This window comes from Camarhynchus parvulus, chromosome 1A (genome assembly GCF_901933205.1).
Source record: "Camarhynchus parvulus chromosome 1A, STF_HiC, whole genome shotgun sequence".
NCBI lineage: Eukaryota > Metazoa > Chordata > Aves > Passeriformes > Thraupidae > Camarhynchus > Camarhynchus parvulus.
Genome location: NC_044586.1, coordinates 19,244,154 through 19,266,725, shown reverse-complemented (window position 1 = coordinate 19,266,725; position 22,572 = coordinate 19,244,154). Strand labels below are relative to the sequence as shown.

Here is a 22,572-nt window from a genome sequence, read left to right as displayed (position 1 = left end):
CAAGCATTATTAATACCTAAATTGTTGAATATGAGTTGTTTGCCACAAACAATTTTTTGCATGCAATTTCATTCATATGGAAGAAAGGTTTCCTATTGCATTTTTCGCATGTTCATATCTACTGACTGAACATTAGCTACACATTTGTGAGATACATCAACTATCATGTATTACACCTGGCTGAGTTACTGGCTTTATTTCAAAGCTTTCCATCAAACCAAATGAGATTTGAGTCAGGTCACTGGAAACAGAAGGGGGCTATGCCAAAGCGGCGCAGCTGATTCTTACAGAATTTCTCCTAAGCACAGAATGTATTTCATTATAGTCTAGATTGGATGACAAAAAAGACATTTCAAGTATTAAGCGGATACAGCAAGGAAAAAAGCATCTGATACATGAACTCAGTTATGAGGTTGACAATAGGCTGCATGCAGGTAAATAAGTGCAAGTTCCAAGCTCAGTTTCCCCTGCAGAGGCCAAAAAGAAGTGGTCACTACCTCTGTGGCAGTGGTATAAATCTCAAAGCACAGTAACAGGAGAGAAATAGTGCGTTCCTGAGCACTTTGAAGGGAACTGGATGGCTCTAGATACATGAAAGCAATCCTAAAAAGTTCAAAGTTTATGTTAGCTTATGGTTTTCTCAGAAGCTATCTTATATCCTGTTGGTCAAAACCAAGAGAGTTTCTGATTTCAGTCACAGCAGCATGTCCTCCAACACACATCTTTATTCCAGAAGTACACAATCCATTTATTAACCTACATGCCTGCAGCACTGCAATGAAATTAAATATACTCCCCAGAAGGATAATGGTCTTCTGCAGCTTCTTGTAATTTCAACAATTTCCATCTGTTTCTGCTTAAAAGTTCTACGTTTGCTTTCTGAATCAGACTTTAAAAATAAATCAGATACAAGTTCCCGAAGACTGGAAGGGAAACACAGACTGAAGTGACCTATGGTGCAGACAGTAGCAAGGCTAATATTAAAAAGATGTAAATAAGAATATCAAACAACCCTACATTATGGCATGAGGACTTCAGCTCTGCCATGAGGAGAGCCACAAGTTGAAGCAAGATAACTACTTTTCACTACTTTCATAGAAAACTACTCAAATTCAGCTAACACAAAACACTGAATACAGCCAAAACACCTCAACAAAATAAAATAAAATTAAAAAGCTTTATTCAATGATGTTTAAGTCTCTGGAGCTTCTTTTTATAGTGATGGTGGAATGCAATGCACTACCAAATGTAACACGCACATACTCAAAATTACATGCAGCTATTATCCAAGACATTCCCAAGAGAAAAAAACTCAACAAGATGCAAACATTAATACCTCATGAGGTGATACAGGCCGTGTCACATTGAAGCTTTCTTCCACATCTGGAGTACCCACATAGATATTGAGGTATCTGTAACAGTTTCAAAATAAGCAATGAGGCAAATATTTTTCAGGCAACCTAAAGGAAGCAAAATTTTACATACACTGAAAAATGAAATTACCTGATGAACACAAATTGATTAATAATGAGCAATGGTTCTTCCCAACGTAACTCATTGTATTTGAGCTCCGGTCAAATAATAAAAATTTAGCCTGCATGTGCAATAAACCTTTAAATCTTCCCATCTTTCATTGCATAAAGTAAGAGATAAGTCACAGAAAAGATCCTCTTGATTTATACCTACACAAGTGCTTATAAACACTTTATAGCTGATAACAAACCCATGAGAGTACTCATGCTGCTACTGATATGGAAATCATCTCATGCTTACTTCAGGTACCACATTGGGTCAGCATCACTTGTCACTTTTTCATTGGCCTTCATGATTTTCTTTATCTGGAGGAGAAAAAGAACAAAATGGAACCATGGCCTTTTCTGAGTACTAAGAGCCACTCTCCCCCCATCCCAGGAAAGCCTACCTCGACATTGATGAAATAGTTGAATGAGTCTATGTGCTGCTTCACCAGTCCTTTCACCTGAAAAATAATGCACGCAGCAATTAAAATCAGCTTCAGTAACGTTAATCACTGAAGCCAGAAATTAACATACAAGCATTTATAACTGGTTTTAGATATTAGATAACTCTGCTAAATTCTTTCAGTTGACAAACTTCTGGGAAGGGGCTGGTTGCTTATTCTGATTCTACACCACATTTCGAAGCTTACACTGGAGCTGTCATATAAAGAGCATGGATAGGGTCTCTGAGAGCCAGTAAAACAGGAAAATAATCTGGAAACATTACAGTTTCTCAATCCATACAGTATGGATTGAGAATAACCACACCAATATGCAAACCTCTAGGAGGATGCCTCCACAAAATATTCTGTAATTTAATCAAGAAAACAATCTATGGAACAAGTCTATTGATAACCGCAAGGAACTAAAACAAAAGGCAAAATCCACAGGAAAGTGAGGACAAGTATTCTGGGAAACAGTAAAAGCCAGAAGAAGGTAATGTAAAGTTAGAAAGGAGATTAAATATTCACACCATGAAATGAGTGTGTAGCACTAACCTTTAGAAATGCTGGAAGAAGTCTCCATTTTTCCTAAAAACAAAAAACAGTTTGAAACATCTTTCCAAGGAGTAGCCAAATGTCTAACATGCTGAGCCTTTCTGTCTGCATGTTTTATTGTTATTGTTGTTTTTTGAACAGTAACATTATTTTAAATTAGATGCATTTAGAAAAAAAAAAAAAAAAAACCAACTGTCTAAAGCCCACAGAGATGGATAAAAACTACCTGGATCATCTCAGTAAACCATACATGCAGCATTTTCTCAGGATGCAATGGCACACTGCCTCTTTCCCAAGAGCAGCTTATGTGAAAATATATTTTTCTGAGAAAATTCTTTAACACCATGTCCTCATTTAAGATCAACTAACATTTTTTTTTGGCTCTGTTCTGTTAACACTGTAAATTATATTCCTAGAAAGGGAAGATTTCCTACAACTTTTTCTTTAAAAAATACTTGCAAGAACCTGGGAGCAGCACTTGTTCTCTGTAACACTTATCAGGACTCTAAATCCTACAAAGATTTAGCAAAAGTACTGACTAGTGATAAGTATATCAAGATTCCTACAAACCTTCCCTGATTTCTAATCTCTGATAAGCACAGGGAACATCTCCTTATGTCAGCCCCACTTTCTCCCACCACGGCAGTGCAAAAACTTGCAAATATCTTTGGTTGGAGACAAAATCCTTTTATTTAGGAGGAGTGCTTCCAGCCCTCATATGCTTCTCTATCTACTACCATTTAAAAATACTACAAAATTAAATGATAAAAAAAAAAAAAACATAGAAAGTCGTTAGCCTTCTTCTACCCACAGAAATATTGATGGTGCTCTTGGCTTTCAGCCTCCACTGCTGCTGTTTGTTAATCTACTAGTCTTGCTTGTGATCCCAATTTAACATCTAATAATGACAAAACTAATGAAGCAAAAAGAAACACATGCAGTATGGTGCAGCTTTTAATATTGGTCCTTCGTGGTTCATGTGCAGTAGCGTTTACAGTCTGCAAAGCTGAAGAGTGGTTGATTTCAGGTTTTTATGATTTAAATGTTATGTCTAAAAAAAGGGGGTGTAATCTGTTAAATAGTAACGCAATTAAACTGATGACCTAAGGATGAGACTAAAGATTTTAATCTTAAGTAAATACTGCAAGGCCAGGCTGGAAGGGGCACGGGGCAGCCTGGTGCAGCGGGAGGTGGCCGTGCCATGGCAGGGGGATGGAAGGACACGAGCTGTGAGGCCCCTTCCACCCCAGATCGCTCTGCGACTCTGCGCGCGGGACCCAGGCGGGACAGACACTGGGGACGGGACGGCACCTCAGGAGGCCGAGCCCGCCTTCATGAGGGGCTGCCCAGGGGCAGCTCGGACCAGACAACCCCCCCCACCCCACACACACAAACACACCGAGCGGCGCAGCACGGGCAGGGGGTACTCCATGTGTGCGTCTGCAGAAGACCTCCTTCCACCCCAGCCCAGCTCAGCTCGGCCACGCTCCGGGAGAGCCCGAGGCGCGCCCGGCCGCTTGCCCCTTGCCCCGCTGACCTCCACTGTGTTGACTGGGGCCGCCGCCTGCTCCGGGGTGAGCGCGCCGAGCCCCAGGGCCTCCATCGCCACCCGCACGCTGCGGCGCTGCAGCACAGCGCTTCCCCCCGCGCTCCAGCGCGGCGCCCGAAGGTTCCGGCCCCGCGCAGCCCGAGTGCCGCCGAGCGCAGCCAGGCCCCGGCAGCCTGCCCTTCCCCCTGCCCTGCGGCCCGCCCCGCCGGGGTACCGGGGAACTGGCAGCGCCCGGGGGTCTCCTCTGAATCCCCGCGCCGGTCACCGCCAGTTGGGGGGCCGGGAGGCGGCAGGGACACGGAGCAGTTGGGCTTTAAACGGCTTTCCTGCAGTTTTTAGCATGTAAAAGCAACGCGGGGCACCAGCTTTTAGCGTTGTTATTATTATTGTTGTTGTTGTTATTATTGAATGCTGTAGCTGAATCACCTACAAATTTATTTGTTCTCCTGTACAAGGGTCGGTGGTACAGAGACATCAAATTCGTAGTCAGATGGGGAGCTACTCATCTGCCCCAGTTCAAGATTAAATGAGAAGCATTAAGTGATCTCTGTAGCTTCCTGTGGCAGTAAGGTTTTGAGATATATATGTAGTATATGGTAGAGATAATTCATGCTATTAATGTGTAAAATATTGTAAGATCCAAGCTATGTGTTTTGACCACCCCAGCTGGGAGCAGAGTCTTATTCAACTAGTTCCCGGACGACGACGTTAAGATAATACCGAGTCTTTTAACGTAAGAATGGAACCTTCTTGAGCGATGATCACTGACTTCCCTGGAATGCCAGGGCCACTCAAGAGTGATTTCGCACCTCGAAGATTGCATCTACTACGGTGATCCCCGGCACCACCCTGTTACATGTGAATGCCGACTTCTCAGGAGTGCTCTGACAACACCTAGACACTTGGACTGGACTTTCGTCTAACCCTGCACATGTATGGCCCCGGTTCTGCATGTGAAGGGACACAAAGGAACATTCGGTCATCTCTGCCTCAGGCGGAATAAACTGTATAAGAACTCGCTGCGCGAAGCAGCCGGTGTGAACAGGGGGAGACTCTGACATTCGGGTGTCAGACCCGTGTGTTCACCCAGCGCCAATCCCGGGGTCGACGCTGCCCTTGGCTGTGGTGGGGTTTTTTTCTGATCGAAATTCTGTTTCGCTGACAATCTAATAAATCATTGCTAAATTTTCTTATGAATTTGGTTCTCGAGTTGATAATTTATAACATATATATGTAAATATAATAATTGGTAAGTAAGTTCTAAAAGAGTGTGAAAACAGCACATACAGACGCCTGCTCTGGCACAGGTTCCACATGAGTAACATTCACGAGGTTGGGTCTGGGCTCCACCCATCCTCGACACTAAGGCCCCTACCCTAAAGAGGAGTAACATTTCAGACTCCTTCCATTTGGTTTCCTGCCTAAAGCCCACAGTCAATGGAGAATTTGTTTAATACGCATCAATCAATGTTTAATCCATGCAAGGCCTCTGTCAGGCATAGGGGGAAGCTTGGAGCAACTTCTCACAGAAGCCATCCCTGTAGTCCACTCCCTCTCCAACTCTGCCATACAAACCCAATACATCCTTCATCCAAGTAGTCAGATTTAAGCAGGCAACTGTTTTGAGTATTATTTGTACAGCTGGGTTAAAGTCACTACACTGGAGCTGCTTCTGAGAAGTAACAGAAAAACAGTCACAACAGAATATTAGTGGAGTAATTTATCTTTGGCATTTAACAATCTGTTGCATTTAATAACGTTTGTGTAAATGACAGTGGTGTAAGTGATAACACCACTGCTGTTATCACAAACAAAATTTATGCATACAAACCCTCAAACACTTGGTTTTAAACAAAGCTGCTACAGAATGGCATCTTGTTTCACAAGGACAACTGAGTAGAGTCAAGTGCATTTCAGCCACAGTAGCATAAACAGCATGCAACACATGACATTAAACAGCTGCAATATCCCTGTTTGAAACATTAAATTAAAACACATTAAACTATCACTTGAAGCACAGGCCATGCTATAAAATGCCCTTTGCAAGTCACCTTAATCACCAACCCCCAACCCCCCCAAATAAATGCTATGCTTTGAGTATTTACTGGTAAAAACTAGTATGACAGTTTTCCCAGCTCATTAAAGAGCTGAAGTTTGATATCCATTTGTACAATAGAATGGATATAAAATATTACAATTAAAAGTTCATAATCATATTAGCAATCACCTTCAAATGTTCATAAAATCCTCTTTTGGCTGAAGCTCAAAATCATGCAGGTATTTCTAAGATTGTAGCAAATCACTAAGATTCATTCCCTCTAGCTGTTTTTTAAATTCATTCTTCTCTTAATGATTTTGGATTGCCTACCAAAATTTCATATTCATCTGAGCAAGCCTGGCTTACTTAGTGGCACAGTTATGATAGTCTAAGAGTTCCTTTCTCCTAGGTTTTCCAGGAAACAGTTCCCTTTAAAACATGTATTCATCTTTGTGCAATGTTTTCACAGAGGATAGAAGTGCACTAGAGAAATTCTCTAAAAAAGGCATTTCGAAGAAAGTTTTCTTTAACATTTACATGTGACCAAAGTCCTTGGACACTGAAGAACAACTGAATAGAAGTAATTTCCTTTGCTATAAAGGGTACACATTCCTGTAGAAATGGACTACAAAACCACAGTGCTAATAATGCCCAGGTTTTTTAGACCTTTATGATAGACACAGTAATGTACATAAACAATTTGCGTGACACATTACACTTTTACGGGTTATTTTTGTCTCTTCATAAAAAATAGACTGTAATATAAAATATTAAAAACAAGCTCTAACTTGTACCACACCAAGGTTTTCTATATATGACATCTTAAAAGGAGTATTATATGGTAATATATTAAAATATAATTTTCAAGTAAATTATTCAATTTCATAGACAAGACCATGTCTATAATATGTATCCCAGCACTATCTAATCCCAGTAATCTGAAATATGCAAGATAAAGCCTATGTAAACTTAAAGTAGTTCACTTCCACATTTCTCTATTTCAATCTTATTCATTTTCTGTATGCAAGATTCCCAATGCCTTAAATGTAAGTATTCTTAAATCTAAGTATTGGGGCCCAGTCCAAAGAAATTTGAGGAAAACGGGAGCATTTCTCACACACTCCATAAAAAAGTGAATATTATAATATTTTCAAAAATTACTAATTACTCAGGTTCTTGCTTTCAGATCTAAGAATATCTTGTGAAAAATTTACATTCTGTTGGATAAGGGCATGGAAGGGGCAGTTCTTCTGTGGTACACTGTGAGGTCAGGGTTAAATGCTTTTGGGAATAAAGATTAGAAAGACCCAACTTAAAAATACTCAATACCCATCCATTACAAACAAAGATCAATACATACACATCTTAAAAGTTCTGTATGACCTCCACAGAATAAACAAAATGCTTATAAACACAATTATATACAGAAATTTACTCCACCCCCAACGTCATGTTTCTCAGGTGTTTATCGTTAATCTCAGAGTTGAGACATTCTGAATCATTCATAATTGAAGTTGTGAATGCTGCTTCTGTAACTGCTATCCTGCAAACAGCTTCTAACACTGGCATTCCTTAATGTAACAGAGGCAAAGTTCTGGGTCCAGTAATTGCAGGAGTACCTGAACTTGGCCTGGTATGAACCTGGGTTTGGTTACTAAAGCAGTTATGCTATACTTTCTTCTTCGGAGTATTCTCAGAAACACAATTGTTGTCTGAGATGTTACTCTACAAAAATACAATGTAAGCATAGTACATTTTATCTACAGTTGTTTTCTCATTTCCTAATATGCATTGCTATATGTAAATATATTGAGTTGAAAAATAACATTGTTTTGATGGTGGCAAAACAGTAAGTACATTGCTAGCTCTTTCCCACTGCAAGTCATAATAAATACTTGCTATGGAAATTAATAATTCACTGGCTATTACAAGTGACAATCCATTAAACAAATATTTTTCTATTAAAATACATATATGACCTTGACATTAACTTCTTTACAGTGAATTTCAGATACTATCTGTATACATTTTACAAGATCTTTCCCCATCAACAGTCACTGGAGTAGGCTGTTCTTAAAAATGTGACTTCCCCACTGTCTTGGAAGATTAAAAAAAAGGGTACATTTTTTAATTGCTAGATGTTTCTGCTTCTGTTTTCTCCATTGCTGCCTCAGGAAAAAGCAGTTTTCTAAGTATGTTTGCATAGAATGGTCCATACACTTTTTTATTGAAGTTTACAATGCTTGCATACTGAGATCCCAGAAACTCTATCTCTGTCTGAATCACAGAAAGGCCTCCTGGCATAGTAGGCATACACTTCTGAAAACTCGGAAGAGCAAGCAAGCTTCTCATGAAGAGCTGGATTCGTTTGTCTGAAATGGAATATAAAGTATGCTCAGAACAAATGTAAACCCAAGATGATGCCACAGTCACTTTGTAAGTACCCTGCATATAGCACAGCAAAAAACCCAACATGTAAGCAACAACTCTTTCCCAAGATTGTTTTGGGGTGGGAAAACAATACTATGTTTCCTAAACAGTATGTTTAAACCCAGAATGGACAGAAAGAAGACTAAACACTCATTTTATCTAAATTCTTCTCCAAAATATTAGGCTGCCTAGGCTTGTCTCTACATGCACTTTTACAATTATTTCCAGCTGTGACTAACCATGCTCTGCAACATACCCAGAACACCATTTCCAAGTAAACACCATATCCTTAGTCTTAGTTGAGCCAGTAGCTTACTGCAGTAAGAAAATACTTTTCGAAGATAATGAGACAGCTGATTAAGCTTGCTGCCAGTAAGTTTATAAACAGACACATACAATACGACAATTAAGTAGTCTCTTACTAACCAATCAAGGAACAGATAGGATTATTCTTCTCAACAATATGAGCGATTTGACCCATTAAATTACTCTGCATTTCTTCACTAAGAGTGGGAAGACCTCTTTCACTTAGAGACTTGTTCACTATGCTGCAAATCTGGACGCCAATAGCATTCAGAGCCTCCTTCAAGTCAAAACTTCTGCAAGAAGGAGAAAAGCATTAAATTCTGAAGTTTCTGTAGCATAGGTCGTAAAGTGCCCTTATTTGTCTCCTTTACCTTTTATTTTCAACCTGGTCTCTGCAATGAGAATTTTGAAAAGTTTTCATCTTTTGCTGCAGATTTATGTAAAAGTACATATACAGGAGAATTCCTATGTGGAAGATAAAATAGGGACCTAGTTGTGATCCAAATGGGAAAAGTACTTTCACGTGTGCAGCAGTGACACCAGTTCACTTTATCCTTGTGCCTAGGTGTTTTTCTGGGCCACGTGCATAGCATTTCATGAGAAAAAACGGAGTGGAAAACTCTTTTAAAAGACAGTCACATACATCAGACTTGCCTGTAGCACAAGAAGCCAAAGAAATAGGCAGCCAAGTAACTTGAACTACCTACAACAAGTCTGAAGCAACTCCCAAGAGGATTTAGTGAATGTACTGCCACAGTCTCCCCAGTATTAGGAGTATATGAATGAAATTTAATACTAGGTTCCAAAATTTGTACACTAACATCAAGACTAAGATTTTATTAAAATCTACCTTTGAAAACACTTGTCTAACATATAGTGGCCTTGTATCATAAAGGAAATATATAAATGATTCAAATTTGGTACCTTCCTATTAATAACAAGCACCAGCTATGACACTAGAATTGTTTCCAATTATTTACCATCAAAAAAAGAGTAAAAAAAAGGCCTTACTTCTTATTCATGCCTTCAAGAAGAGGAAGGGAGATCCTTTTCAGCTGATCAGTGAAATCAGGCACATCTACAATTACTGCACCCACCATGTTGTTTGTTATGAGAGAAACACAAGCTATGACTTTTAATTGATTGAGCTTTTCTCTCAACTCCTGAAGACGAACTTCATCTGTTATTAGAGTCTAGAATTGAAACAATAATACTAATTTAGGAATAAGGAGAAGATCTAGGAAAGAGATCTAGGATGTAGTCATGAAGCACTACTATTTTTAATCACAAATATGCAAACCCAGAGGAGACAGCAACTGAAATACCCTAAATATGCAGTGTAGTACAGTATAAAGTGTCATTTTGTACAAGTACCAGAAGTAAACCTGTGGCAGGAAGAAAAGTAATGAGGAAACTGAGGACATTGCACCTTATTCCTCATCCCTGCTGACAAATCTGTAACCAACAATTCAGCCCACAACATGGAATGCTGAGAGGACCCAGAAGACATTGTAATGACCAAGTTACAGACAGAACAGTCTTCTGGATTTGGGTGTCTTTTGAAAAAATGCCAAGATTTGTAACTGATGGATAATAATGAACAACTGTGCTTGACAACCACCAATTCAACCACATGAGCTGGTTCTGCAAGTGATACATAACCCACTCCAGGCAAAAGCCAGCTGATCACACCAAGAGCATAAGTAATCTCCACAGCAAGATGTAGCTGGAGTTCGTTTTACGTTACAAAGAGTTCATCCTGAGCAGCACAGGGGCATTAACATCCAACTGCAGTTAGTAGCAATTTCATAGTATGGCAAGCTAGATCTACCAGAGGACATCTGTATGTAGATCTTACTCAAAACTGCTCACAGAAAGGTAAGGAAGTGGTTTCCCTTCTGTCCACTGACTGAGAACACCAAGAGCATCCCCATGTATTTAACAAGTTCTCTGCCAGGCCATCCTACATGTAGCTAAGGCCCTCTCTGGAAATGCAAATGTTAGCCCTGACTGCTGAAAAATTTCCCACTGGCTTTAAGGAAAGTTGAAGAGGTCAGTAATCAGGAATTGGAGGGAGAAACTGAACACTAAGTCTTGAAGCAATAGTTTACACTGAAAGGAAGAATATCTACTTTAGAGAACTCAAGTTTTTTACTGACTCTGTTCTGAAGAGCAATCCCACTAATTCTTGCTGCTGTTAGGAAAACAGAGCGCTACAATCAATTCTTTTAAAGACAGAGAAAGCAAAGTACTGTCAATACAAGGCCCAGCCTTTGACCACAGCCAAGACTGCTCTTAGGGTGGAGCTGGTGAGCTATGACTGAAAGAGGGAGAACAACCTTTACCTTGTTCTTTTCCGGTTGTTGACTTGCCCATCTCAAATTTCAGAATCTGGACTAGAATATAATCTCCAAATTTAAGATTTGCTGTGCAGAAATTTAAGGAGTGCAAAAGAGTATTCACTTACTGTCATCAATAGCAGGTTTACTGTATCACACTAATGATTTCATATAGCTGGTAATCTGAAGACACCAAAATATATTTCTTACCTCTGGAATTGTTTTGCAATAATCCCACTGTAACAGTTTCAAGTAGCCATTGTTTAGCACCAGTGTAGGACTAATAATTGGTTTTGAACTACTATCAGCACCAGGGCATGATGAAGACTCATCAGAAATAGATGACAATTCATCTTCTATTGATTCCTTTATCCATTCTGTTGTGAGATTCAGGGCACCTAAGCATTGTAAATAGCACAGATTTACTGCATGCCTTCATCAAAATAAGCACTACCTTGAGGAAAAAGAAGATTTGTATACAGAAGAGAATTCAACTTCTGAAGACTTAAACATAGCTGAGTCTTCACAAACGGTAATTCTCTCCCTTTCTTCCACTGATCATCTTCCACTGGTCACCTTTAAATTCTACCTGGTTTGTACAAACCCAGCCACAAATTGTTAAGACCTCAGACAAGATTTTTAGGTAATAGAAGTCTCAAAGTTTGAGTTCCCAAAGGATTGCTTTTCCTTTTTCAGAGAAACCACTTATCAGATAGGACGTAAGACTAAAAGGTGCAGGAGAAGGAAGATTGAAACGTTTGATTTGTTCTGGTAGACTTCTTCTCAGGCTGCATAAATGAACACTGCAGGCCCTATCAGTGGCTCGGAGCTCCCATTTTAGAAGACCCAGATGTTAGCATGCTTACTTATTCTTCTTGGAGGATGTATTTCTGAACACTGTTTAACCAAATCACACAAAACATGTAATAGTGGATCAAGTTGACTTTGCACCATCTAAGAAATTTTGTTCAGAGCCTGCCTTTTGTTTATTAAAAAATAGATCTTACCCCTTCCAGCTTTCAGGTGCACTAACTGGTTTTACATGCTTACTTCACACTAACAACTGAACAGTTGCACACAAAAAAGAAAAGGCTCATCTTATGGAGGGCTTCTGCATCCAGACAGCAAGAGTCACCACTTGGTTTGTTTTACAGACACCATGCAATTCAGCAAATATAAGTTTGTCTGAAAGTGCCTCAGATTACAGACAGAAAAACTTGATGGCAAGTTAAGCAACCATTCAGTGATAGCTTGCTTGTTAAAAATTTTTCCCATTACTTACATACAGACAAGAAATTGAAGTTTTCATCTAAATTAACTGCAACCTGTAGAATTTTCACAGCATGTATTTAAATAGGCTTCTTTTCAAAGAAAAGTTTAAATTTAATATAGCGTGGTACATACTTGGTGTTTCTTCAAGAATTTCCTGGAATTTTGTTCTTTCATAGTCCACCAAGTTATGCCAGAGGTATGGTCTAAGGCTTTTAATTGTGTAATTTGCCATGTCCACTTTCATCAGGTCCAAAACATGGAATATTTGTCTGAAAAGAAGAATTTAAAATTTCACAGTTTAATTTAATCTATTGATTTTCATCAGCACACGTGAAGCACATGAACATTATCACTTTAATTTCAATTCTGGAGAAGTGAAGGCCTTCACTGGCACTTCAGAGTAACAAATATATTACCTATCATCTGGAATTCTTGAAGATAAGGCTTGGCCTAAGTTAAAAAAACCAGAACTGATGTAGCATCACTAAATGCTACAGCCCTGTAAGTTTTTCAAAAACTACGTGAATTGGTATATTTTAGCCAAAATTAACAGATTTTAACTTTTTGGTCACTGACTGCATTAAGAGAAACAATCCTTCTGACACAATTGTTTTGATCCCCATATACATACACAGTAGAACAACTACCATTTAGTCTTAATATTTCAGCGTACCTCAGGAGCACTGTTTTCTGCCCTGTTATGCAAATGTTTTACCCAAGTTCAAGTGATAAGATCTTAACTAAAGAGCCTATAAATCCAAAGTTTGGCCTTCCAGAAGAACCATGCAATTAACTCTTCAAGAAGAAACAGTACAAGTGCGCTGTTTACATTTTGTAAGAATGAACAAGACAGAAAAAGAGTTACTGAAACAGAGATTATTGCAAGAGTTGTTGGTTTAGATATTCAGAGCTGCCTAGTTTCATCTAGGTATCCTACTCATTTCATTACAAAGTGAGATACACAATCTGGTCAGTGTGTCAGAGCTCCTCCTCTTTAATGCTTCGGGAAGTTCTCCTATAGTTTAAGAACAGGTGTTATGCAAACTGACACAACTTTAGACTTCCTTTACCCAGCCCCCCACCTTCCACTGTCTACTACCCTTTCAGAGAGGTGTTTTTTTCTCCAAAAACCACACTCAAATACCAACCTCAGTAACTCTACGATATTGTCAGTTGCTTTTAACTGTTTTATGTCATTGTCTCTTATTGGAGCACATAACTTTCCCATAGTGTTGATGACATAGTTAGCTAGCCCAGGAATATCAACAGCATTGTGCTCTGCCTGCTGTCTTATAAGATCCGTGTCAAGAACTTCACAAATTTGATTGTGAATCCTGTTTGCTCCAGGAGTCAGGAAAGAAAGAAGAATCTAAATTACAGGGAGGAAAAAAGAAAAAGCTTATCAATAAAGACCAAACAATTTAGTAAGCACACTTGAGTAAAATTTTAATATTCATGTCAGGTGTATATAGCTGACAGATTATAACCAGACATTTTAAGACTGAACATTATCAAAGGTTGTGGGGATAAAAGAACGGTTTGGAAAAAAAAAACCAAGCCAGTACAGTTCTGCAAAAATGCTCAAACCAATAAAACAAAAAGCAAGTCAACAACTAGACCTGTTCAAAAGCTAGGAGGCTACCCTGTAAAACAAACATTTACTAACTTAAAGTTCTAAATGACTTAGTGTTGTGCCAGGATTGAAGGTTTGTATGCTCACCTGTGCGATAATCAAACAATGAAGCTTAAGTGGACAGGTCCAATCATGTTTATACTGTTGTTCATGCCCTAAGCTCACAGTATGGTTCTGCAAACAGGCTAGTAGAGATGTGAAGCTTTGGGAAAAGAGATGACTTTCAACTGATCACTGTGCAGTGAAAGCTGACCAAACATGCCACTGTTTGTTTGCAGCCATATTCCTGGTTAATATAAATATACTACAATTGGACATCTATTTTCAGTTCTGAATAATCATGGCTTCATATTATAAAAGGAAAGCCTGAAGGTGTTGACTCAGCTAAGTTAAGCAGACCCTTTGGTGAACTAAGGGACTCTTAAAGCTAAGCTGACAAATCAATACAGAGAAAGAAGAACATTACCTCCTTAATTTCCTCAAAGAGCTTGATAGCATGTTTGTATTCTGGAGGATCTTCACTCAGTTCTGATTCCAAATGATCCCAAAATGCCTTGTGTACAATTTGTTTCACTGTGCCTGCAAAGCTGTGGAGTAAGTCAATTAGATACTGAGAAGACTCACAACTAGCTTCCATCCTTGTAACTGTTTCAGATGAGACTGATCACTTGTTGGGAAACACACCTCCCCAAATACTATGCCCTGCAACCACATCTTTCTTGGATGAGGGATCATCAGGTCCCAAAACACAATCTAGATTGCTCCATTTGTTTCTCCTCTCTTTCCAATACCAGCGCTACTTCTTGCAAAATTCAAGCTCTTACCTGTTTTGTGGGTAGTCTTCATGTTTTATGCAAAAATTTGCATTTACAGCAATTTCATGAGCTAGAGTCCAGTTTGACAGATTTCTTGTAGCTGCCATCAGTTCATCAAATGTGATGACCTTGGGAGGGCTAGCTGCTGGAACAAACAAGATCAATTCAAGCTAAATATCTATAGCTGATAAGTGCATTTGAATATACTAAAACCTAGAAATTTTACTACTTGCTAGTTGGACTCCAGTACTCTAGAAGTGACCCAAGATTACCAAGTCTTTATATCTTCCTAAAACACTAACTCAGGAAACTCCCAGCTTATCAGGGGTGTGTGTGTTTGTGGGGAAATACCACACAAGCCTCAAAGCATTTTGAGGAGCATTTTCATATTTCCACATCTGAATTAAGATTTTTTTTGCCTTTAAAACGGAATCTTGCATTTCACAGATTTCCTACTAACTGTTCTGTCAAAGCCACCCAACCAAAAGCATGGGCAGTAAGAGATACTAGATGTCCACTATAATTCCCAGCAAAATGGCTATATTGCCTGTTGAAAATGCTCCTGAGTTACTGACTCGCAAACCCCCCCCCCACTTAAAATCAGCAGATCTTCAGTCTGCTGTGGAATTAAGTTATACTCATTTTTTTAGGAGCTAGCAGCAACGACAAAACAAACTCTACACTGGAAAACAAGAGCAAATTCCCAAAGTTTCTAAATCCTTAAATTCTATAATTTAATTTAGTATTTGGAAGGCTGGTAACAAAGAAAGACAAAGAGCCAGCTGCCAACTGCAGTTCCACTAATAAGCTTGTTTTAATATAAGACTTAATTTACATACATATAAGAAGTAAGCATGGTCTGCAAATGCTTACAGATACAGGGAAACCACATTATAACCAAGGTTTTATTTACCATTACTCAAATTATCCTCCTTGTGCAAATGTGTGTTTTCTGTTTGATTCTAGTATTTATGAAAGAAAAATGTGAATTCAAGATAATTACATGTAACTTGGTATGGTATTACAAATCTGTAAGTTACAGAAATAATTTTTAAGTGCAGGGATCAAACAGAAGAAACCCACCCTTTGCACAAAAGCATATCTGGTTGAGTGGGAGGCTGCTACAAATGTCAAGGTTAGGAAGACCATGGTGACACACTTTTCTTACACTTTCTGAAGGGAAGGAGAGCACAGGGAGACCCCCATGGATACAGTTGCTGCTGGTGTTCCATACACAGGAGATGCACTGCTTCACAGCAAAGAGAAAGCCATGCCTCTCTGTTAATACTCTTAAACAGATTCAGAATCCCAGGTTCTACCCATGACAGCAAAGAGAAACAAGGTAAGTTAGCCTTATTGGTCCATGCACAATGCAGGTGAGGCTGAAACAGGCTTACACGCTGGGGAGCTGGGTTTGCTTGAAGAATCACTGTTAAAGCTCTGCCTGGAATATTCTGTGTCACTGGAAGAAACTGTGCTTTCTGAGAGCCGTGAAGAATCTGAGTCACTGTTCTGGTCATCACTGAGAGGCATTCTGAATCCCTTTACCTTGTTAACACAGTAAACAAGACCTGGAAAGACAAACACAATACCCATAAAACCAGCACTTACTTTTGTTTGTTTCTCAAAAGTCAGCTACTGATCATTATATTGTGAATGAAGATCAAGCAGAATCATATAGTTATCAACAAACTATACCTGTTCTGTAAGAAAGCTTTGTGCCTTCAGCTGTTTCATACCTTAATGAATCTGTGGGAGACAGTCCCTAAATCGGTCATATTTAAAAAAATGTAAGACTACCCACAGGAACACTTGAAGCTACTTGTTGCAAGAGTTTTGGTAGTTTTCAATGTCTATAAAGGCATTTCATGATGTCACCATCCCCCACCTGACCTCACGAAGTGGTGTTTAGCAATGAGTTTCCTTCCACAAACAGACTGCACTGAGTGTAACGACTGTGAGGCAAACACAGAAGTTGAAGGCAGAGAACAGGCAAGTAATTCAGAATATTACATTTCTGACAGGGTGAAGCTGAAAGTCTGGCCTTTAGGTGGGTCTGTGCTCAGAATCAGATCAACAATGGCACAGACCCAAAAACCAGTCCTCCTAGGGGTGAGGGTGGGTGGATAGGTTTTCTGGTTTAAGTCAAACGGCAACTCTGAGCCTCTAACATTCTATTTAGCAGAGACAACAACGTCCTCTAACAAGTGTTGTGCTTCATAGTGTTTCTGTCTATGTAAAGAAACTGCCTCCCAGGCAGATAATCTGCAATTGCAGAAAATGTGGACAGCTGCACAGTGTGATACAGATGATTAACAACTGCATGAGAGGAAGTGAAAAATATGTTCATAATAATATTAAAATGAGAATCTGGAAGTCAGCTGTAATTACTACCAAAGGAATTTGGCCCAGATACCAAAAGTAGCAGTCCATCTCTGATTATGACCATGAAGCATTCTGTAGCGGACTTTATGAAGTGACACAGGCAGCAATTATTTCCATCAGCAAATTTAATAGATAACTTCATTTATTATTAAATCACATCAATCTCAGTAGGCAGGGAACACCACACTTTGCAACTGCGGAATTTGGAAAAAAGACACTTTTAGCAATAAAAGCAACTTTGTCTGTACTTATGTGAATCAACATATTGTGGTGTCCTGGGATAGACAAAAGGTAGTGAAAATTAAGATTTCTTTATACTGGCACCTAGCTACAGCTTAAAGCATTTGACTGTTTGGGTACCAACTCATCCTGAATAGGCCTTTATAATTTGATGAGCTACTACACTGATGAGCACCCCCCTGTTAATTGAAATGATTAACATTTCTTAAGCATGTGTTTACTCTTCCTCCTCTCCCAAGAGGGAAGAGGACGCACTTGACCACCTTATTTATGTCATACTTTACGTAGGTTTTTTTTGTGAAAAGAATTGCTCCCATTAGCAAGAACACAGCTAACAGTTTATCACAGTACTGGAGGAGCCAGTGAGAGACACTTGACTAGAACGCAAAGGTCATGCATTCAGAACTTGCAACATTACCAGTGATCCTAAGCATCATAACTCTTATTAGAACAGCAATTTTATAATTTCTAACAAGCAAATATTTAAAACAGTATTGGGTAAACAAGACAGAGTTGCAAGAGAACCTAAAAAACGCTACGCACTGATATTTTGGCTTGGAAATTGTATTTAAGTTACAATTAGAAATGGGTCACTAGTTAATGCTAGAGAAGAAACAAAATATTTCTTCAATTAAAATCTGTGTTACAGATCTCAAAGTTAATGAAAATCAAAAACTAGTTGCGACAAATTAGTTATAGAACATACTTGAGGTTCTTCATGTTGAACTGCTCACTTAAATACAGCAACACTGTACAGAGCCTGCAAAGCTTTTATTACCCTCCAACTAATTTTTTTAAATCAATATAAGAACACTGTATTTCCAGGCTTTAATCTTGTATATCACCCCTTTATTTCCATACAAATAACTAACCTCCAAAAGATTAATGTTGCAGGATGTGGTCCATCAAAAGATTTGATTAATGTTGTTCGCAGTGTAGTGGCCCAAAGTCTTGCAAATTGCTTGCGGACTGTGAGCAATTCACGGTGTGTCTACTGCTTCAGTTCAGGTGTTAAGAACATGGAAGAAGGTAAATGACCATTAAAACCCCAAATACCCTCACACAATTTACACATCATCATTTCATGAATTTCCGCTTACCTCTAGGTATGACAGTGTTAATAAACACTTAGCTTTGCAAAGTTCTTCTGACAGAAGTACTAAACCAGCCATGATGGCAAGTCAGCACTGCCATTTTCCACCCCACCTTGATTTCCAAGATCAAGTGGTTAAGGTAGAATTAGAAGCCCACATACATTAAGTCCTTCAGCACTACTCCCAGCAAAGGATCAATGCACATAGTTGCATTTCAAAGATCCACATGCATTTTGATGTATCAAGACCATACCTGCTCCCACAATATATGCACATATACAGACAGCAGAGCTGTCAGTAGGGTGCTTCAGAAGGCTTCAGTAAGAAGTTTCAACACTGCAACAGGAGGTGACACACAAAAAAACACTGCAATCTTTTGCCACACTAAATACATTTCCTAGTAGAATGCTTCAAGCACAATAGGAAGTAAGAGTGGGTGTAGTCTGCAGATTCAGAACATTATTGCTAAATTCTACGTTTAAAAGATAAAACACATGAAACTGAATGTACATTAATATACAAGCAGAACCTGCACGGGCCATCTAAAACACTTAGGCAAAAATACAGTCATTGAGCATATGAAAGGTAAGTACAAACCAAAAATGGCATTTCTAAGTACTTACAACAATAGACAACTGAGTCACTCAGTCTTTGCTTTATAGCATACACTGGAAGAGCTGATTTTCCTTATGTTTTTGTAGATAGCACAGAAGTTCTCATTAATAACTAATGGCCAAGTTCATTTAGAACTTTAAATTTGTATATAACAGTCAGATAAAAATATGTCAGAAAGCCCTTCAGCCTTGCAAGATCTCTTTTTAACTCACCATCTTGGATAAGCAATACCATCTTGGGTTTTTTAAAATTTGCTTATAAAGTATTACATATTAGGCTGTTGTTTTAATGCACATATTAATATCCGAACTGTTCTATTAAAAGATCAGCCTGAGGTTACAACCTGCTTTATTCTGCTACATTAAAGACTACCCACATTTATATTTATATTAGGCTGGACACCATCACACCATTTGCTTTCTTTCAATCAGTACCATACTGTGGGGTTTTTAAGGTAAACTCTTTGGAAGACCAAGCTAAAAGTATCTTCTACATGTACCAACCCCAAGATTACAACTAATTTAACAATGAAGAAATAAATTCTCACATTTCTGCTATTTAGACAGGTGAGGATTATTCTTTTTAGTAAAAAGAAAATTAATACAAAACTGCAGATGCTTAAAGGCATCTTGTTCTTAATGGTTACTGCATCACCCAACTAGATTCTTCATTTAGAACTTATCAAGACTGCAAGATCAGGTTAGTTTTAGAAGACACAAACACACTTTTTACTTCTGTAGCTTTGCTTTAGAAGTTATTTTACGAAGCACCTGGGGGGAGGAGGGAGGAAGACAATTTCACAGTTGGGTATTTTCTTCAGATACCATCTTCAAGCAAAGGTTTTCCACAGTCCTGCTTTGTTCAAAGGAAGTGTGCAAGGACACAGAGACTTATGAGTGCTCTGTCCAGTTTTACCACTATGAAAGTCTTAACTTTGTTTATTCTGCTGGGTTCACATTCTTACTATCTTCAAGCTGGCACCGACTGAATCTCATTTGGTCTAGAGTTTCCCTTTCACTGACTCCACCTCTGTCAGCACTCACCACACAAGAACAGAAAAGAGCCTTTGTTAGGAGTTACTTGCATTTCCTCCCGCCTCATTTTTCAGAGTTTACAGCCGACATTTCTCCCCTTTAGCTTTTTCTAGTTTCACAGCTCTTGGAAGAGATACGTCTCTCCGTGAAGGCTCAAAAAACTGTATTGGCGAGACTGAACTGCGGCCGAGTGCCCCGAGCGTTGCCCGCGGGAGTGACCTCCGCCCGGACAGGTCGGGGACGGGACCAGGGGCCGCCCTGCCTGCTGCCCTCCCCCGCGGGGGGAGCCACACCGAGGGAAGCCGGCGGCTCCTCCTCTTCCTCCATCTGTTACTCTGCCTGTCTCCTCCCCCGGCCCCATGTTTTTAACACTTAGCAAAGGCAGGAGTTTGGCACCCTCCGACCAAAACAAATAGCGTTTCCAAGGACAGGTCCGGGGGGAGGGAGTACGGGGGAGAAGCAAGGAGAGAACACTCCCTGTCAGCCCCAGAGAAGGCGAACCCGGGCACCCACCCCTAAGCGCCCCAGCCCCCATGGCCCGGGGAGGTCTCGAGGTGCCCCTGCCCTGGTGACCAGGGCTGCACGGGGAGACCCTGCGGCGGCCGTCGGGGCGGATCGTCCCGGCGGACATTAAGGGATGGCGAAAGCCCAGGAGACATGGGGCAAGGAGAGAACTACGGACCCAGCGCAGGAACTGCGAAACCCACCTGCTGCAGCGGGTTCCCCACCGGGGCAGCAGAGCGACGGGCCAGTCCACTACCTCCCTGCCACCCACGCCGCACAGGAGGGTGGCAGCCCCGAGCCAGCACTGTCCCGGACTCACCCCGCGACTCATCGCCCGCCCAGCGTGCCCGGACACCCCGCCGCGTGTCAGCTCCGCCGGCCGGAGCAGCCCTGCCCTGCTGTCCCCAGCCAGTCACTCACCGCCGCCCCTCGCCGTCCTACACAGCGCTCGCCAGGGCCGCACACAACTCCCCCCCTTAAGATTTAAAGACCTAGCCCGGACTATTAGTGTCTTCCTCGGGCACGTCCATTTCTGACGGTGGAAGCGGGGAGGTGCGTCATCTTTTCCTGCCTGCCAGCGGCGAGTTATCCAAGGCGCTTGGGCCAGCCTCCGCTTATGCCAGTAGAAACTAGCCGTAGCTCCTCATTCTGCCTGCGACCGGGCACTAAGCTTGGGGAAATATGCGGCGACACGGGAAGATGCTTCGACGGACTCCCCCGCGCTGGCAGTGGGCCGTGCCGGCGTGCGGGGGGTAGGCAGGGGGATGGGCCGGGTGGTGTTTACGGAAGGGCCCCGTCCGTCCGGGCCGGCACCGCCCCGGCCCCGCCCCCGGGCCGCGTCGGGGGTGGGAACATCGACCCTGCAGAGCCCGGGCGTGCGGGGGAACGGGGCCGCGCCTCAGGCGGCGTGTGCCCGCCTTTGTGCACTGCGCTGCAAAGGGAGCTATAACTACGTTCTGCCCTCGTTTCCTTACCCTATCGATGGGGGAGTAGTGTGGCGCCCCACCAGGCGCCATCTTGGCTCCCCACTGCCACCCTCGCCACCGTGGCTCCAAGGGAGCCACTCGGCCGCGTGCTGAGTTTAGTCACCCATCTCGCTCACGGCTGTGGTGTCCGGAGGCTTGCTGAGCGTCCACTGAGGAACGTAGCACGGAGCAGTGCAGCACTATCATTATAAATGCTTTGCTTATTGCTGTATTGAGCACGTGTACTGGCAGCTTTACGCACCCACTGGGCCAGCAGTACCTGTCAGGGTCATCACCTCTTCCTGTCACAGAAGCTACGTGCCACCACTGCCTCACCCATCAGGAAGTACGGAGGGCAAAACATCTCTGAGGCAAGAGCTCACTAACACACTAGCCTTGCCCATCATGAAGACAGAGCTCCCCTTCCTGCAGGTAACCTTTAGCACACGTGGTGAACTACACAGAACAAACAGATGCTGTATTCGGGTAGACCAAAGCCCACTGTAGGTCCTAGTAACCTCTGCTATAATATCAAGGGCTTGAAGCAGGGAACAATGTTTGGCTACACAAGTGCCAAGTGCCTGGCTGGAGAGGGAGCGCTTGCTTGCAGCGATGCAGAGCACCTGTCAGCCTGGCCTTCAGAGACATTAAATGGGATTAAGTCCAACAGCCTAATCAGGTAGCTTCTATAAAGAAGACAATGTTTTAGACAACTGCATTTGCACTACTTTGCCCCACTTTGGGCGTGTTACATGGCAATGACAGTCTGAAAGAGGTTCAAAAGGGCTTTGTAGAAGACTGTGATAATATACAGATGGGCTACTTTGTACAGAACTGT

General features: G+C 41.1%; 2 protein-coding genes across 8 annotated transcripts in view; both read right to left on the bottom strand.

Annotated features, from left to right (window-relative positions):
* POLR3B (RNA polymerase III subunit B) overlaps nt 1–4,226 on the bottom strand; it is a 72,402-nt gene extending 68,176 nt beyond the window's left edge. Inside the window, exons 1-5 of the mRNA XM_030959647.1 lie at nt 4,053–4,226; nt 2,516–2,548; nt 1,922–1,978; nt 1,774–1,838; nt 1,337–1,412 (exon numbers count right to left, since the gene is read on the bottom strand). Coding sequence (XP_030815507.1) covers nt 1,337–1,412; nt 1,774–1,838; nt 1,922–1,978; nt 2,516–2,548; nt 4,053–4,118 — 297 coding nt within the window. The 5' untranslated portion in view covers nt 4,119–4,226. The remainder of the gene's footprint in view (nt 1–1,336; nt 1,413–1,773; nt 1,839–1,921; nt 1,979–2,515; nt 2,549–4,052) is intronic.
* A 1,573-nt stretch (nt 4,227–5,799) lies between these two features.
* TCP11L2 (t-complex 11 like 2) lies at nt 5,800–21,528 on the bottom strand. Of its 7 annotated transcripts, none has more exons than XM_030960599.1 (11): nt 21,190–21,528; nt 18,395–18,519; nt 16,066–16,468; nt 14,907–15,042; nt 14,549–14,669; nt 13,598–13,818; nt 12,582–12,718; nt 11,388–11,575; nt 9,850–10,031; nt 8,959–9,131; nt 5,800–8,474 (listed from the first exon to the last, which is right to left on the bottom strand). In XM_030960599.1, exons 3-11 carry the CDS (start codon nt 16,415–16,417, stop codon nt 8,230–8,232), a joined length of 1,755 nt encoding a protein of 584 aa, XP_030816459.1. In that variant the 5' UTR covers nt 16,418–16,468; nt 18,395–18,519; nt 21,190–21,528; the 3' UTR covers nt 5,800–8,229. The 7 variants fall into 7 exon arrangements, with proteins under 7 accessions (XP_030816459.1, XP_030816456.1, XP_030816462.1 ...); XM_030960596.1 differs by having other exon boundaries at nt 18,395–18,516; XM_030960602.1 differs by having other exon boundaries at nt 16,295–16,468; nt 18,395–18,516.
* Nucleotides 21,529–22,572: the final 1,044 nt, after the last annotated feature.